The 14,506-nt window shown below is 44.5% G+C and overlaps 1 protein-coding gene across 1 annotated transcript in view; it reads left to right on the forward strand.

Annotated features, from left to right (window-relative positions):
- The window catches only part of si:dkey-237h12.3 (teneurin-3), a 107,383-nt gene that overhangs the window by 51,453 nt on the left and 41,424 nt on the right, over positions 1 to 14,506 (forward strand). The window contains 5 exon segments of the mRNA XM_035532356.1: positions 1,687 to 1,864; positions 9,066 to 9,304; positions 10,743 to 10,862; positions 12,121 to 12,329; positions 14,174 to 14,381. Of these exon segments, the coding sequence (XP_035388249.1) occupies positions 1,687 to 1,864; positions 9,066 to 9,304; positions 10,743 to 10,862; positions 12,121 to 12,329; positions 14,174 to 14,381 (954 nt within the window).

Consider the following 14,506-nt stretch of genomic DNA (forward strand, 5'->3'; position numbering starts at 1 on the left):
GCAACACATACGCGTCTTAACCCCTGAAATCACGACCTTCTGAGTAGTTGCGTTCCAGTTACTTGCCTAATTGCCTAAGTATCCTAGCCAGTTTTTCTGTTCTAAATCTGCCCTTACTTAACACATACTCTTATCCAACATCGTGTTCAGCCCCTTCTTACTTAACACATACATTATCTCATGTCCCATTCAACCCCTTGGCTAGTGCAAAATATTTTGTTGTTGTTGTTTTTTTAATATCTCTCTCTGCCTTATCTCACCTGTGTTTTATCTGTACGGCCCAAGTGTCTCTGCTAAATCCTGCTTCTGTCATTTTTATCTGAAAATCCCTCTTTGCCCCTTTTTATTGGGTCTCTTATCAAGGGTTCTTCCGCGTGTGCAAGTTACTTTCATTACAGCCTCCCCCTTCAACTCGTTCTTTAGGGGTCTCCACCTTTTGCAATTATCTGTTGCAAAAATTGGTATTCAGAGAGCCTTGAAAACACCAGCAGTCTTTGCTCTGAGGTCTTTCCATGTGCAAAGTCTGACTTAATCAGTCTCAGCAAATCTTTGATTAAGTGTATCACTTAATCTGCTACGTTTTTTTTTAAAGTGTTTTTTGACAGAGGAAAAGAGAGTAGTTTTTGACAGAGGAAAAGAGAGTAGTTTTATTCTTCACCTACATTTTGCAAATATCTGTAGTTGAACTTTTACCATGTCTCGTGCATCTAGAGTGACCTTGGTTCTACTGGCATGTGCGCCTGGTGGCTCTGGTGTGTAGTCTCAGAGCACCCGGTGGCGTCCTCTGTCTCCACGCCCTTGCCGTATTTCACTTCTCTCTTTGTCTGTCTGTCCTCATTAGTCACATTGGGCAACCCACCGTGCAGTTGCCTTGTTTTGCACAAAATAATGATTTAATTTTGACAGCCACATTTTATACGTTGTCGTTCTGATTTTCTGTTGGCTACCAGTGCACTAAGCAGTTGGTGGCGGGTTTCAGGACATCCCTCCATTCAGACTAATTCAGTCAAATCAGAATACTGGGTACAATTGAACTGATCAGTTCAATTTGCCCCGTTAATTGTATGTTTTTCTCCCCTTGCACTTTGCATATGAAAAGTGCAAATATTGAATTTCCACAAATATTGAATTTGTTTGAGCGTGCGTGAGTCTGGCGTTTGACGGCATATGGTCGGCCGTCCGCGGTGGCAGAAGCAGGCGTGTTGTAATGGAGGCGCATGGACTCGGTGTGATAATCATGCTGTGTCATTCCGGGGGGCAATTACACAGCTTGGTGTGAAATGAGAAATCTGCTTCTTTCCCGCTGTCCTAATGGAGGTTCCGGCCATTAGTTAAACGAGAGCCTCTCCCTGGCTGTAATCAGACATGAAGCACTCGTTCTAAGGCCCCATCAAGGAACATCTGCGTATAAGAACTGCTTGCCCATTCTCTCTGCTATGGACGAGTTAGCATGCGTCGGCAAACACGCTCCACGCCTTCCGGCGCCGGCCCTCTTATTCCCAGCGTGCTTTGTGTGTTTCTGTTTTAGTGTGTTCACTTTGGTTTCTCTCAGTTTCCAAATATGATAGCAGCTAGCCAACTCTTTTTCTGTCCCTTTGAGTACAGTGAAATTAATTATATACCAATCATCTCCAACAGCTGTCTCCTCTCCTTCATGTGTTGTTGGTTTTTTTTCCCTCCAAACAGATCAGCTCTCCAGCCAACAAGGTCCTCCTCCGCTGCCACCTGCTCCACACCAGCATAAGCAGAACAACCCGTCAATCACCTCGCTGGCCAATCAGGCCGTGGAACTACAGAGTGCGTCAGAATGCGTGCAGCTGCAGGAGAACTGGGTTCTGGGTAGCCACGTAGACCTGGAGAGCAGGTGGGTGTTCTGCACACGATTCAAACCGTCCTATTAGTCTTCGTACTAAATCAATAATTGAATCCTCCCATAAGCCTGTAGTGCTGTAGAGCAGTTGAGACTCTCCCTCATTATTTTTGTACTTTTTAATTCAAACCTTTTTTTATTGGTCAGCGTTTCGATGTATTCGGAGGGGCTGCGCTTTGGCTGTGACTTTTGAGTGAGGCGAGTTGTGTTTTTTGACACTGTTGTCCATTCAAACATAAGCGAATAGCGTGCTTCACAGTCACACACTAAGGGCAGTCTGATTCACACGCAAAGGGCAGTCTGATTCAAATGTTAGGTGCAGTCTGTTTCACGTGTTAAGGGCAGTCTGATTCAGATACTAAGGGCAGTCTGATTCAGGTGTTAAGGGCAGTCTGTTTCACGTGTTAAGGGCAGTCTGATTCAGATACTAAGGACAGTCTGATTCACGTGCTAAGGGCAGTGTTTCACATACTAAAGGTAGTCTGATTCACGTGTTAAGGGCAGTCTGACTCACATGTTAAGGGCAGTGTGTTTCACATACTAAGGGCAGTCTGATTCACGTGTTAAGGGCAGTCTGATTCATGTGTTAAGGGAAGTCTGATTCAGATACTAAGGGCGGTCTGATTCACGTGTTAAGGGCAGTCTGATTAGCGTGTTAAGGAAAGTTTGATTCATATACTAAGGGCGGTCTGATTCACGTGTTAAGGACAGTCTGATTCACGTGTTAAGGGAGTCTGATTCAGATACTAAGGGCGGTCTGATTCATGTGTTAAGAACAGTCTGATTCACGTGTTAAGGGGAGTGTGATTCAGATACTAAGGGCAGTCTGATTCGAGTGTGAAGGGCAGTCTGATTCAAGTGTTAAGGGCAGTCTGATTCACATACCAAGGGCGGTCTGATTCACGTGTTAAGGGCAGTCTGATTAGCGTGTTAAGGAAAGTCTGATTCACATACTAAAGGCGGTCTGGTTCGCGTGTTAAGGGCAGTCTGATTCCCGTGTTAAGGGCAGTCTGATTCACGTGTTAAGGGCAGTTTGATTTGCATTAGCGTGGCCATTACTTTGTTCCATTACTTTGTTATTATGCCTGAGAGAGAAGTCTGGATATTATACACCTCGCTGTCGCGGTGGGTAGCTTGAAGATTGCGACCTAGACAGTCTGAGTATATTTGTCTATGTCTGATGTGAGTGCTGGGTTGACCTTGCCCTCCATAACGGAAGCAGCAGGCAGAACAGGTGCCTTCATCAGTTATCAACAAGGACAACATTCACCGTGCGCGTGGAAGCATGGGGGTAGGGGGGATTACACCTCACCTCCGCGCCACACACGCAATTTACTTTTCCTCACGTGGATTAAAAAGCCTTTAACAGTATTCAGACTGCGTCTGCTTTCGAACTGTTCTCCTGGGTAAAAGTATAATGCCTCTAATATTTTAACAGTGATTATCTTTTCCCCTGATATGCCTAATTGGATAAATCTTGAATTACGGGGTTAACTCTTTTTCTTTTCTTTTTTTTGCCTGACAGGTTGTGCCATGTGGTATCTTAATAATAAGGCTACCTTCATCCAAAATTCATTCGATTCGTTTAGTAGAAACGCACTTAACAGGCTGGGTTGAAGATCCCTTCCCATGGTAATTCCAGAACTCCAGAGTCCGCACTTTTGTTTTCGGAAGACAGTAGGTAATGCTCCCCATAGGCTGTCTCCTCCTGGCAGCCACAGCATCGCTTCCGTTTGTTTCAGATATGCTTTGTTGTCCATACCTTTTCAGAACCTGCTCGATACTGTAAAGACATTTTGTATTGTGAAATATGTTCAGTGATTCTTTATTAATTCATTCAGGGGTTTTTTTGGGGTAGGATGTGCTGTGTCTGCATTGGTTATTTGATCAGCAAAAAATCTCTTTGATCAGTATGTATACATTATTCAAAACTGAGAAACTGTGGTGAAGAACACAAGTTTTCCGGAGAGGTCCTTCATCAGCTGTGCAAACAGATATATGTGTGTGTGTGTGTATGTGTATTCAAATTCCCTACATATAGAAGGGAAACTATGGCATGGCAGACACTGCACAAGTGTCTCTGGCTGCTCCAGGTGTGAGTCTGAACTTTGCCAGCTGCCCTGGGGCTGTCCGAGAGGTTCATTAGAAAGTAATGAAGAGGTCGTCTGCAGAAGCCCGTTTACCTCTCACCTTACAGTGGAGTCCAGCAGGAGATGCCGGCAGGGGCCTTCCCTGCTCTGCTCGCCACAGTGGGAGCTAAATTGCAGGTTAAATTATAACAAAGCTTTTTCAAAAAACTGACCGCATTTTATTTTTTTGTCGTGCCTTTTTTTTTTTTTGTTACCTTGCTATAAAGGCTTAAATTTCGTCCACAGTCTGGTGCAGTCGGGCTTAAATCATTTGCCATTTTTAGCAAACCGTAACTGCAGATCTTAACCATTTTCCTTGATCTGCATAACTCTCCGCTCTAATTGCACAAAACGGCCAATCTCCTGTCGCTGTTTCGCTGGCTGAAGTGCTTGAACATTGAATTGGCTTATAAAATAGTATCGATTGTTACTGACGAACTTGTGCACGGGAGGGAAGAAAAAAAATCAATTAATGCAGGAGAAATGTTCTGCCGCTCCTCGTGATAAAAACACTCCCGTCGCCAAGAAGAGTTTAAAAAGGAGCTGTTCAACAGTGCATGCGGGCTGCCTCATTTTTACATGGCGATTTGTGTTACCCTTAATTGTACAAAGCGATGTACAGCTCTCTGGTGAAAGAAACATCTGTTGTCAAAGCTTTTGTACACTGGAGGATGCAGTCCTCACCCAGTCTGATTTGCTTTGTAGATGCTCTCGGTTTTTGCTAATTTGCTAATTACCCTTCACTGCCTCTCCCTCACACTTCCTCACCCATCCCTCTTACTCTCCATCCCTCACTCTCCACAGTCTGGGGAGGCCTCCCTCGTACTCCTGCTCTCTTTTAACTTCCGAAGTTTCCACTCTTGAACCTGCCACAAACAGTGCGATCTTTCCACATCAAGAGAAAGGCACCGTCTTAAAATGGCAGCGGTGCAGGAGCCTCTGGGGAGCGTCTTAAAATGCCGCCACTCCGGCGAGAGTGGAGAGAACACCTGCTGCGTGGCTCCCCCACCGGGTCCGCAGATGCCACAGCCACTGCCGCAAGTCCTGCTTAGACCGGGGAGGGCCCGATCAAATCGGCTGTTCGTAGACTGCCCGTTCAAATCGGCTGTTCGTAGACTGCCCGATCAAATCGGCTGTTCGTAGACTGCCCGATCAAATTGGCTGTTCGTAGACTGCCCGATCAAATCGGCTGTTCGTAGACTGCCCGATCAAATCGGCTGTTCGTAGACTGCCCGATCAAATCGGCTGTTCGTAGACTGCCCGATCAAATCGGCTGTTATCGGGTTGCTGCAGTTTCCTCGCACAAGTCTTCTTTCTTCTACTCCATATTCCTGGATGTTTGCCTGGTTTTGTTTGTTCTTTGCGGTTCCTCTTTGGTTCCTAAGACTACAGTCCTGGTGTCGAGTTGTTTAAGATGAGTCCTCACAGCTCCGTTTGCTCTCCAGGAAGCTGGTTTCTATCATTATTTGAAAGGCAGCAGTCACACTGGGCACTGCAGAAATCAAAACCCAAATCAGCCCAGGCTCTGCTCCGTGCCGACAGGCCGCAGATCACTCACAAACAGCAGCAGACGACAGAATGGAAATCCTTTCAGACCCTGCTAGCAGAACAGGAGTGAATCATGCATGCAGCAAAACCCCTGAGCTTTCATTAAGTGCGTCTGGAAGGGCTTTGCAGGGAAACCGACAGATGCAGAGGAGCCTTTCCCAAGCAGGGGCGTGCGCGCAAAAAAAAAAAATAAAAAAATTAAATGCACGGGGACTGATACTAAGCACATGTGGCTGTAATTACAATTGCACCAGTGTGTTTGTGTCCTAGTGGTGTGTTGCTGTACAGCAGTGGTGCAGGTTTAGTGATGATGGTGATGTCAGTGATGAGAGTCCAGAGGACTATCAAAGGCACGCATCCGCTTAGGACCCCCAGCAAGCCCCCGAGGGCTGACAAACTTTACGCTACAGCGGTGGTAATGTGCAAAGTTTGCAATGGCAGTATAAGACCTGAATTCCCTCAGGGGGCTCTGAGAATTGTTGCCTAGGGCCCCAACAGACTCTACAATTGCCACAGAGGATATTTTTTATATATATATATATATATATATATATATATATATATATATATATATATATATATATATATATATCTCTTCAGTAATTTCATTTCAGTGTTCTAAAACGCAGGACTATTGCATGGTCTAATAACTTTACACCATAAAGTCTTGATCATCTGCCATTTGCAAAAACAGCACATACCACATTTGGCTTAGGAAGTGTGGAACACACACCAGAAATACCCCACGGTAACTGGATTAGCAGCCATATTCATCACATTGGATAAGCACAGAATCATATATATATATATGTGTGTGTGTGTGTGTGTGTGTGTGTGTGTGTGTGTGTGTGTGTGTGTGTGTGTGTGTGTGTGTGTGTATATATATATATATATATATATATATATATATATATATATATATATATATATATATATATATATATATATATATATATATATATAATCGGCAGGTTGGGTCCCAGAGAGTTCAAAGGTCAGCCACAGTCCCTGTGTCTAAGGAAACAGCACAGATGTTCACAAAGACAAAGTGCGTGTACTTAAGGAAGCCTTGTAATGCCTTCTGCGGAAATGCAATATGCTTCTAATATGCACAGCAAATCTGCCTTGAATACAGCCTGGCCATGATTATACACTGATGAACAGGTGTTCCTCGCCAGGCTGAATGCTGGCTTGCTAGTTAATCTACATGCTATGAACTGTGGTTATCTACAGTGTCTAGAGTCTGCTTAGTATCTGCAGTTCCTATTAGAAAGGACAGTCCAGTTTTTTTTTACCTTTCCTCCAATTTTCAGTGTTGGTGATGTTAATATTGCTGAAATAAGTGTGGTATTGAAGATAGTATTAAGATAAATGGGCCAGCCATATCCCTCGTGACGTATTTAATAAGGTTTTTAAGAACATGTTTAAAAAGGTATCTAAGAATGTGCTTTTGGTGGCGTAGCAGGCTATGTTGCAGGTGACTCCTAGCAGGCTTCTCCAGCTCCGTTGCTATAACGCTGTTGCTTACATTGTGGCAATCCCTTTAACGCTTTAAGTCAACAAGGAATCCTTTCAATAGGCTGCTATTTTTTTCTCTTTAGCCCCCCTAATTCACTGTGTATCACATTAATTCCAGGAAAGGACTTGTGTTCGTGATCCCCCCCCCCCCTTCCGCTTCACCCTGTCGACTGCTTCGCTTTGTCCCACATCTCCCGTTGCTCTGTGGCATTCCATCCGTCAGCTCGGGAATGGGGAGACGCCAATTCCTGCTCTTTGAGTGGCGAGATTCCCATTCAGTCGTTTTGGGGACAAGCAACGTGCTCACACACTCTGAAAAGGGTCGATGGGGATTAACTTAGACCTTCTCTCTGCCTGCCGTCACACTGCCGCTAATCAATTAAAGGCTGTTTGGCCTGAAAACGGCACGCAGTCAGTGTATTTGGTAATCGCTTTTGAAGGCTTTTAATGTGGCTCATTCAGCGTTAACTGGCCCAGAACCAATCTATGCCAGTGTGTAAAACTGTGAACCTGTGTGTGTGTGTATGTGTGTGTGTGTGTGTGTGTGTGTGTGTGTGTGTGTGTGTGTGTGTGGCACGGCTCTAGTGCAACAGAACTCAGTAGACTAGAAATCAGAGCTTTCCATAAGAAATATCCTGAATCACCATCGATGTACTTGAAAGCCTGTGCATTTATGAAGGAATAAGAGCGTGTGGCCTTGTGAGTGTCAGTGGGCAAGCCTCCCCACACCTACAGCACTGCATCCCCGAGCTGTGTGCAGCAGCTCGGTAACCACCAAGGCTGTTCAGCGTTACACCAGCCAACTTCACCAATCATGTAATCGCATTGCTCCAATAAACTAATGATGCAGCGATTGGACGACGTGGTTCGGCTCACCTGGCACTGCATAAACGGTGCGTATTACAACTGGCATTCTGCTGTCATTTCTCTCAGACTTTAGTCCTGCATTTCCCTGCATAAAGGAACCTATTATGATAAGCTAATTCACAGTGCTGAGTGCTCTTTGAATGGTAATGCTTTTCTTTTCATTCTGAGTCATTCTGGAGCATATTTGGCACTAGTGCAGATTCAGAGACTAATTAAAGCAGTAAATTTAATACAAACCAAATTCACAAAGGACCTTTTTTGCCCCAACGTAGTCAATGAACCCCACAAATCACTGCCGAAACATGGATTAAATATTCAACAGCACGACCAAACCCAACGTTTAGAGAATGCTGTTGTGAGCCGGCCAATTAAATGAGCCGTGTTGACACCCTGACTTCTCTGGTCTTAGATGTTAATAACATGTTATTATTTTCTCGTTGTTATACTGTATAATGACACAGAAAGCAGTCAACTACAGTTTGACATTCAGAGATACAGGCTCATTCCGAGCTTCCTGTCCTCCTTTAAATCCAGCAACTCTGCACTTTTAAACAATCGTATCTTGACCTTTGTCAGAAGTCCAAGCTGAATTTCTCTCTATACAATACTATGCAGTTAATTAAAAGTTATTACAGTATAATTAACTTATAGATAGATTACTGTGTGTGTGTGTGGGGTGTGTGTGTGTGTGTGTGTGTGTGTGTGTGTGTGTGTAGCAAAAATTGTAGTGTATAACACTACAAAAAATAAACAAATATATTTTTTTTAAATTGTAATATTTGACTGGGAAAAAACTTTGTATGCTTTGTTTGTCTCAGTGGTAAGAAAAATGTCCATTATGACTGTCAACATGCCCAGTGTTTTAGAGCAAAAAACCCTTTAACAATCAGAATGTTCACTGCAAAACACCAAAGTTCACCTAAGAATGTGCATGCTTGGATCTAAACAGATCAGTACTTTAAGAACGATAACACATAACTCAAACTGAAATGATGGTTTATGGCTTTTTAAAATGCACAGTGGTGTTTTATGTAAGAGTTTGAGTTTATTCCAGGGCAGCACACATGATTATCTGTTCTTGTTCCTCATCTCCTGTTCATTCTGCATCGTAACTATGATGTTTTTGTCTTTAGGCACTTCCTGCTGAAGACAGGCACTGCCACTGCCTCGCTCTTTACCACGCCAAATCCAGGCTACACCATGGCAACTGGGGCTGTCTGTTCCCCATCGGCCCGCCCCTTTCCACGAAACAACCTATCAAGAGGAGCATTCAAATTCAAGAAGTCACCAAAACGTTGCTCCTGGAAATGCACAGCTCTTAGTGCCGTGGGCGTGGCCACTCTGCTGTCAGTCATGCTCTCTTACTGTATAGGTAGGCATGTTTATAGCTGTGAGATTGTGTGTGTGTGTGTGTGTGTGTGTGTGTGTGTGTGTGTGTGTGTGTGTGTGTGTGTGTGTGTGTGTGTGTGTTTGTGTGTATGCACGTGAAGTGTGTGTGTGTGTGTGTGTGTGTGTGTGTGTGTTTGTATTCTTTGAAGAAAGGCAAGTTTATTTATACACCTCCTGTCCTTGCTTTGAGTTTTCTATAAGTGCAAGTTCTCAGGTATGTGGAGGCTTGACCAACCTGGTTCCATCAGAATGGGCAAATAGCCCATCTGAAAGAGTTTGTGTTCCTCTGCCTTTCACCTGAGCCCCAAACACCTGGTACCCATGCTCCAAATGGTCTTCCACAGAAAAATGAACACACACACACACACACACACACACACACACACACACACACACACACACACACACACACTCCCAAATATACATGTGTTTGTGTATGTGTGTGTGTGTGTGTATGTATATACACCTGCCCCAACACACCACGCACATTGGGTGATTAATATCTCCATCCCAACACACACCACGTGACCTGACCCTGGCATTTTACTCGTGTTCTCCTTCGCTCCTCCTTCGCTCCTCCTTCGCTCCTCCTTCGCTCTTCTCTCCCTTATCTTCTCCCCCCTGCTGTAAATGCTGCGGACGCGCCCCCCCCCCCCCCCCCCCCCCCCCACAGACGGGAGCACCATCCGAAGCGCACATCCGCCTTTAGATCAAACCAAGAAGGGCGTTGTGTGGCGCTCCTCAGCCCTCTGCCTCGGTGGCAACTTTGAAGGCGACTTTTCCCAAAGCACCCTCACGCAACCGCGCGCACGCGCTAGCCGCTTTCGGAAACAACAAGAAAGTGTTTGCCAAAGATATAATACAGCTACATGAAAAAGGACATCTGGAGAAAAGAGGGGGAGAGAGAGAGAGAGAGAGAGAGAGAGAGAGAGAGAGGGAGGATGCAGGGAGGGAGAGAGGGTGAAGTAGATGGCGATAGACTAAGATTTCCATGTTAAATGATAAGAGCCCAGAGAGAGAACAAGCTCTCAGCAATCTCTCAGCTCCCACATATACCTTTAGCTTTCAGCAGGGTTCCGTCTGAGTGGGAGGGTGACTGAAACAGCGATAACCCAACTTCATGCTCCTCTCCTGGTCTTTAGTGAAAAGCGCTTAGAGGCTGTCTACATATGCTGCTAAAAAGAATCCAAAAGGTCTAGTTTTTATTTTTTTACCTTAGCTATGGTATTTGAAAGAATTGGCTTCAGAGAACAGCCAAGCTAGGCACTAATCACGACTCTACTTAGCTGAAGCCAGATACCTGTTAGTGAAAAATGGATGTAGGACCCCTTAATGACTGCATGAGTGTCTGTCCTCCATGTTGTTTCGTGTAAATCTGTCTGCGGTGACCTCTGATGGCTTGTACTTGGTGTTGTCTCTAGTCATGCATGTTTTCGGACTGAACTGGAAACTGAAGGATGTCGATGACCATGCCTTCGAGAACGGCAGGGCCCGGCCCGTAACCACGCCGATGAGCACTCTGATGTCACTCTCCACCGACGGTAAAAACGAACCTCGCCCTCGAGCGGGTCTCCCAGCCTTGCCGATGCCTTTCAGAGGTTAAAGCAGAAGTTCAGTCTCTTCGTCAAAAGCTCAGCAGTGCTTATATACAGTGCCCATTTCCCAGTCTGCCTTCTCTGTAGGTGCCAGCTGTACCATATGTTTCAAGATCTGGAGGAAACATATTAGTATGTCAGTGTAGGACAATGGAATGTGAAAAATACCGTGAAGCTGGGTAATGACTGCCAAAGCACCTCAGCATCCCTGAGCAGTGGTGGAGCATGGTCAGAATCTAGAGATGAGATCCGTTCACGGCACATGAATTCACTCTGAGGTCGTACAACTCATAAAAATGATGTGGGTGTTAGTGTGGCGCTCCTGTTGGGTTCCTTCTTGAAGTGGCAGTACAGCTGGGGGAAAGCGTATGGGTCTTAACGGCTTCCAACCACATCAGTGAGGATGCGTTTTTATGCACTGACTTGCCGAGGCACGTCGTTGACAACTCCTGTTAGCAGCTCTGTTAACACACGAGTTTAGCGATGATGCCGGACTTCACACAGATGCTCGAGTATTTTACCTCGGCGCCGTCTTACCAAAACAGTACCTTTCAGCATCCTCTCCTGGTCTTTAGCAAAAGACAGCAAACTAATTTCAGACATCATTAAGTTACCGTGGACAGCTGTCTGTGACCAGGTCGGTAAGTGTGCTTGTCTGTTTTTATGGGTCCAATCCATGCGCACTTTAAATGCTCATAAAATGGTCTAATTAACGTGTCTGGAATGAGATTGGGCTCAAACCAATCAATATCCAGCCACTTTCCCCTTGAGAAGAACTTGTTTCTTGATCACTTACTCTGTATTCTGCCAAGAATTGTTTTTCATGTAATAGACTGTCTTAAGAGCAGCCATTACGTAGAATATTGGTTCGGGTTAGTGGCCGTTATACTTACTGGTATGATGGCACCCCTAGCCTGTGGACTTCATGGAAGAGTACTGAAAATGATTCATGATGCCTTTTATACCTGGGACTGATGGGAGAAATGGCCTAGATTCGGTGGTAGGGCATTTGGAGTTCTTATAATGCTCATTTTTACTCAAGCTTGTGTTTCAGTTAATGTTAAATTCCTGTGCCTTGTGTAATCTGTGAAAGCATCTATTGTGTACCTGTGTGTGTGTGTGTGAAACTGTGTGTGTGTGTGTGTGTGTGTGTGTGTGTGTGTGTGTGTGTGTGTGTGTGTAAATAATGTCTGCTGACTTACAGGTAGGGTGGGTGTCCAGCCCGATGCAATGCTGGACTCTGGGATGGTGCCGGTGGGTCAGCAGGTCAGCCAGACTGTCCCCCCAGGGGGATTCTGGAGGTCTAGCCTTCTGATCGAGCAGGCCCGCTTCCTCAAGTTCAACATCTCCATTCAGAAAAACGCCCTGATTGGAGTGTATGGCAGGAAGGGTCTGCCACCTTCACACACACAGGTAGGTCACATGAGCCCCAGGAGTGACCACAGCGAAACATAAACTCACACACACATGCTGAGGCTTATGACACACACTGTGGTAATCGCAGACATATGTTGTAGGGCTGAACATGAATATTCTATTATTCAGATACTCATTTGTTATTTTGGTGTTGGGTTTTTAAATTTGGCATTTGAACATTTCTGGGGGGCTAAATATAGACTTTCAATAAAGGTGAAATCCAGCTCAGACGCCTGACATCCTGCTTTTTCAGACGTCATGCTTCAGGTCACGTTGACCATATTAAAGGGAAAGCAAAATGTGGAGGAGGGCAGCTGTTTGGGGAAACTTTGACAAAGGCAGAGTGCTTGCAACCTGATTGCATTTTTGTTGTTGTTGTTGTTGTTGTTTATTTGAAAAATCGCCAAGAAATTGTTCATTTATTGAAATGTTTGCAGCTGTTATTAGAATTGTGCTACCATGTTCTGTTTTCTTTACAGTTTGTTAATTTATTTCTCATTTATTTAGTTTATTTTTCATTTACTTAAATACCATTTACTGTGTTGGTAATTTGTTGAAAATAATTGTATTGCTGGGTGATTTGTGTTTTCTCTGCTAGCGCTTCTGTTTTAGAGTGCCTCACATTCTTGGAATACACAAAACTATAAAAATATATATAGATATATAAAACTATATTTTAAAAAAATCTTTCAATAACATCCAACAATAGAATAACAGAATTCCTAAACATTAGTGCCGTCCATCTCAACCAAGAGCCGAGAACAGAGAAATGGTCGATATATTCCCAGTCCTGCACCTCTATCCCGATGCTCCAAATATTCACTGTGGATTTAGTACTGAAGCTCCTAAGCACCCAAAATCTGGTACTGGGGACAACCCTATTGTTGTGGGCTTGTCACGCACACCACGTTGGGGTAAATCACACACTACATTAAAGCTTAAGGCTTAATTACAACCTTGACGTTAGTGGGCAGAGAAATGGTTATATCTACAGATTAGTCACACAGGCTGTCCAATGTGTAAAGAAACTGGCATCTGTCAATCTATCAAAAAACTAGAAGGAGAGGTTAAGCAAGGATGAAATAACTACGGATGAATGAATGAAACCCTCATCCTTCCAATTGTTTAGCTTTTTAAAAACATGATTTGTTTTGCTGACAAAAAAACAAACAAACAAAGCTGTTCGCTGACATCTATTGATGGGATATTTGTTTGAGCACAGGATGGACACTAGCATCTCCAAGGTGGAAGGCCCAAATCCCGCTTAAGTCAAAGAAAACAAACCAGGTTTTAATAGAGACATCTCCTTCCTGTCTTTCCTGATGGTGCCTGACACTCACAGCTGTCAATAAAACAAAAGTCTATTGTGGCTGCCTGAAACTCTGACTGCACCGCGGTGGAAGTTTAATCGATGTGTGCTTAAAGGCATCACAATGGGCAGAGGCAAGCACATTGAGTGCTCCTGCCGATCTGCTTTTTGTCTCCGTATTGCTTCTTGTACCTGATGAATTTCGGAATCAATGCTTCAGACTTTAATTAAGGACCTTGTTTTAAAAAGACTGCAGCCAAGAAACATGTGCAATTGTTTTATATAAAGCAACAGCAGAATGTTTGAATAAAACCCCAAGACATCAAACATCTGATAAAATTTTAGGTAGTTCCACAGTGCAAATATTCTTTAAATGATTCTGAGATTGTACAGTTTGACTGTATGGAGCTTCAAGCCTGTGCACCCTGGCTGTGTGTGTTTCAGTGTGTCTTTATGAAGCCTGTGCACCCTGGCTGTGTGTGTTTCAGTGTGTCTTTATGAAGCCTGTGCACCCTGGCTGTGTGTGTTTCAGTATGACTTTGTGGAGCTTTTGGATGGAAGTCGTCTGATCTCTCGGGAGCGGGTCCAGGGGGATCCAGAGTGGAGAGGCGGTGCAGAACAGCTGGTCAGCATGCAGAACACGGGCTTCATCCAGTACCTGCATGCTGGAGTCTGGCACCTGGCCTTCTATAACGACGGCCGCACTCTGGAACCTGCGTCTTACAACACCGTGCTGCTGGGTGAGCCTGCCCTGAGTGGACATGCCTGTCTCTGTGTGTGTGTGTGTGTATGTGTGTGTGTGTTTTGGATTTGTGATTTCTTATTTTGGCTGTGCAGAATAAAATAAGAATATGAGTTTATTTCC

The sequence above is a fragment of the Electrophorus electricus genome, chromosome 12 (genome assembly GCF_013358815.1).
Source record: "Electrophorus electricus isolate fEleEle1 chromosome 12, fEleEle1.pri, whole genome shotgun sequence".
Classification (NCBI taxonomy): Eukaryota; Metazoa; Chordata; class Actinopteri; order Gymnotiformes; family Gymnotidae; genus Electrophorus; species Electrophorus electricus.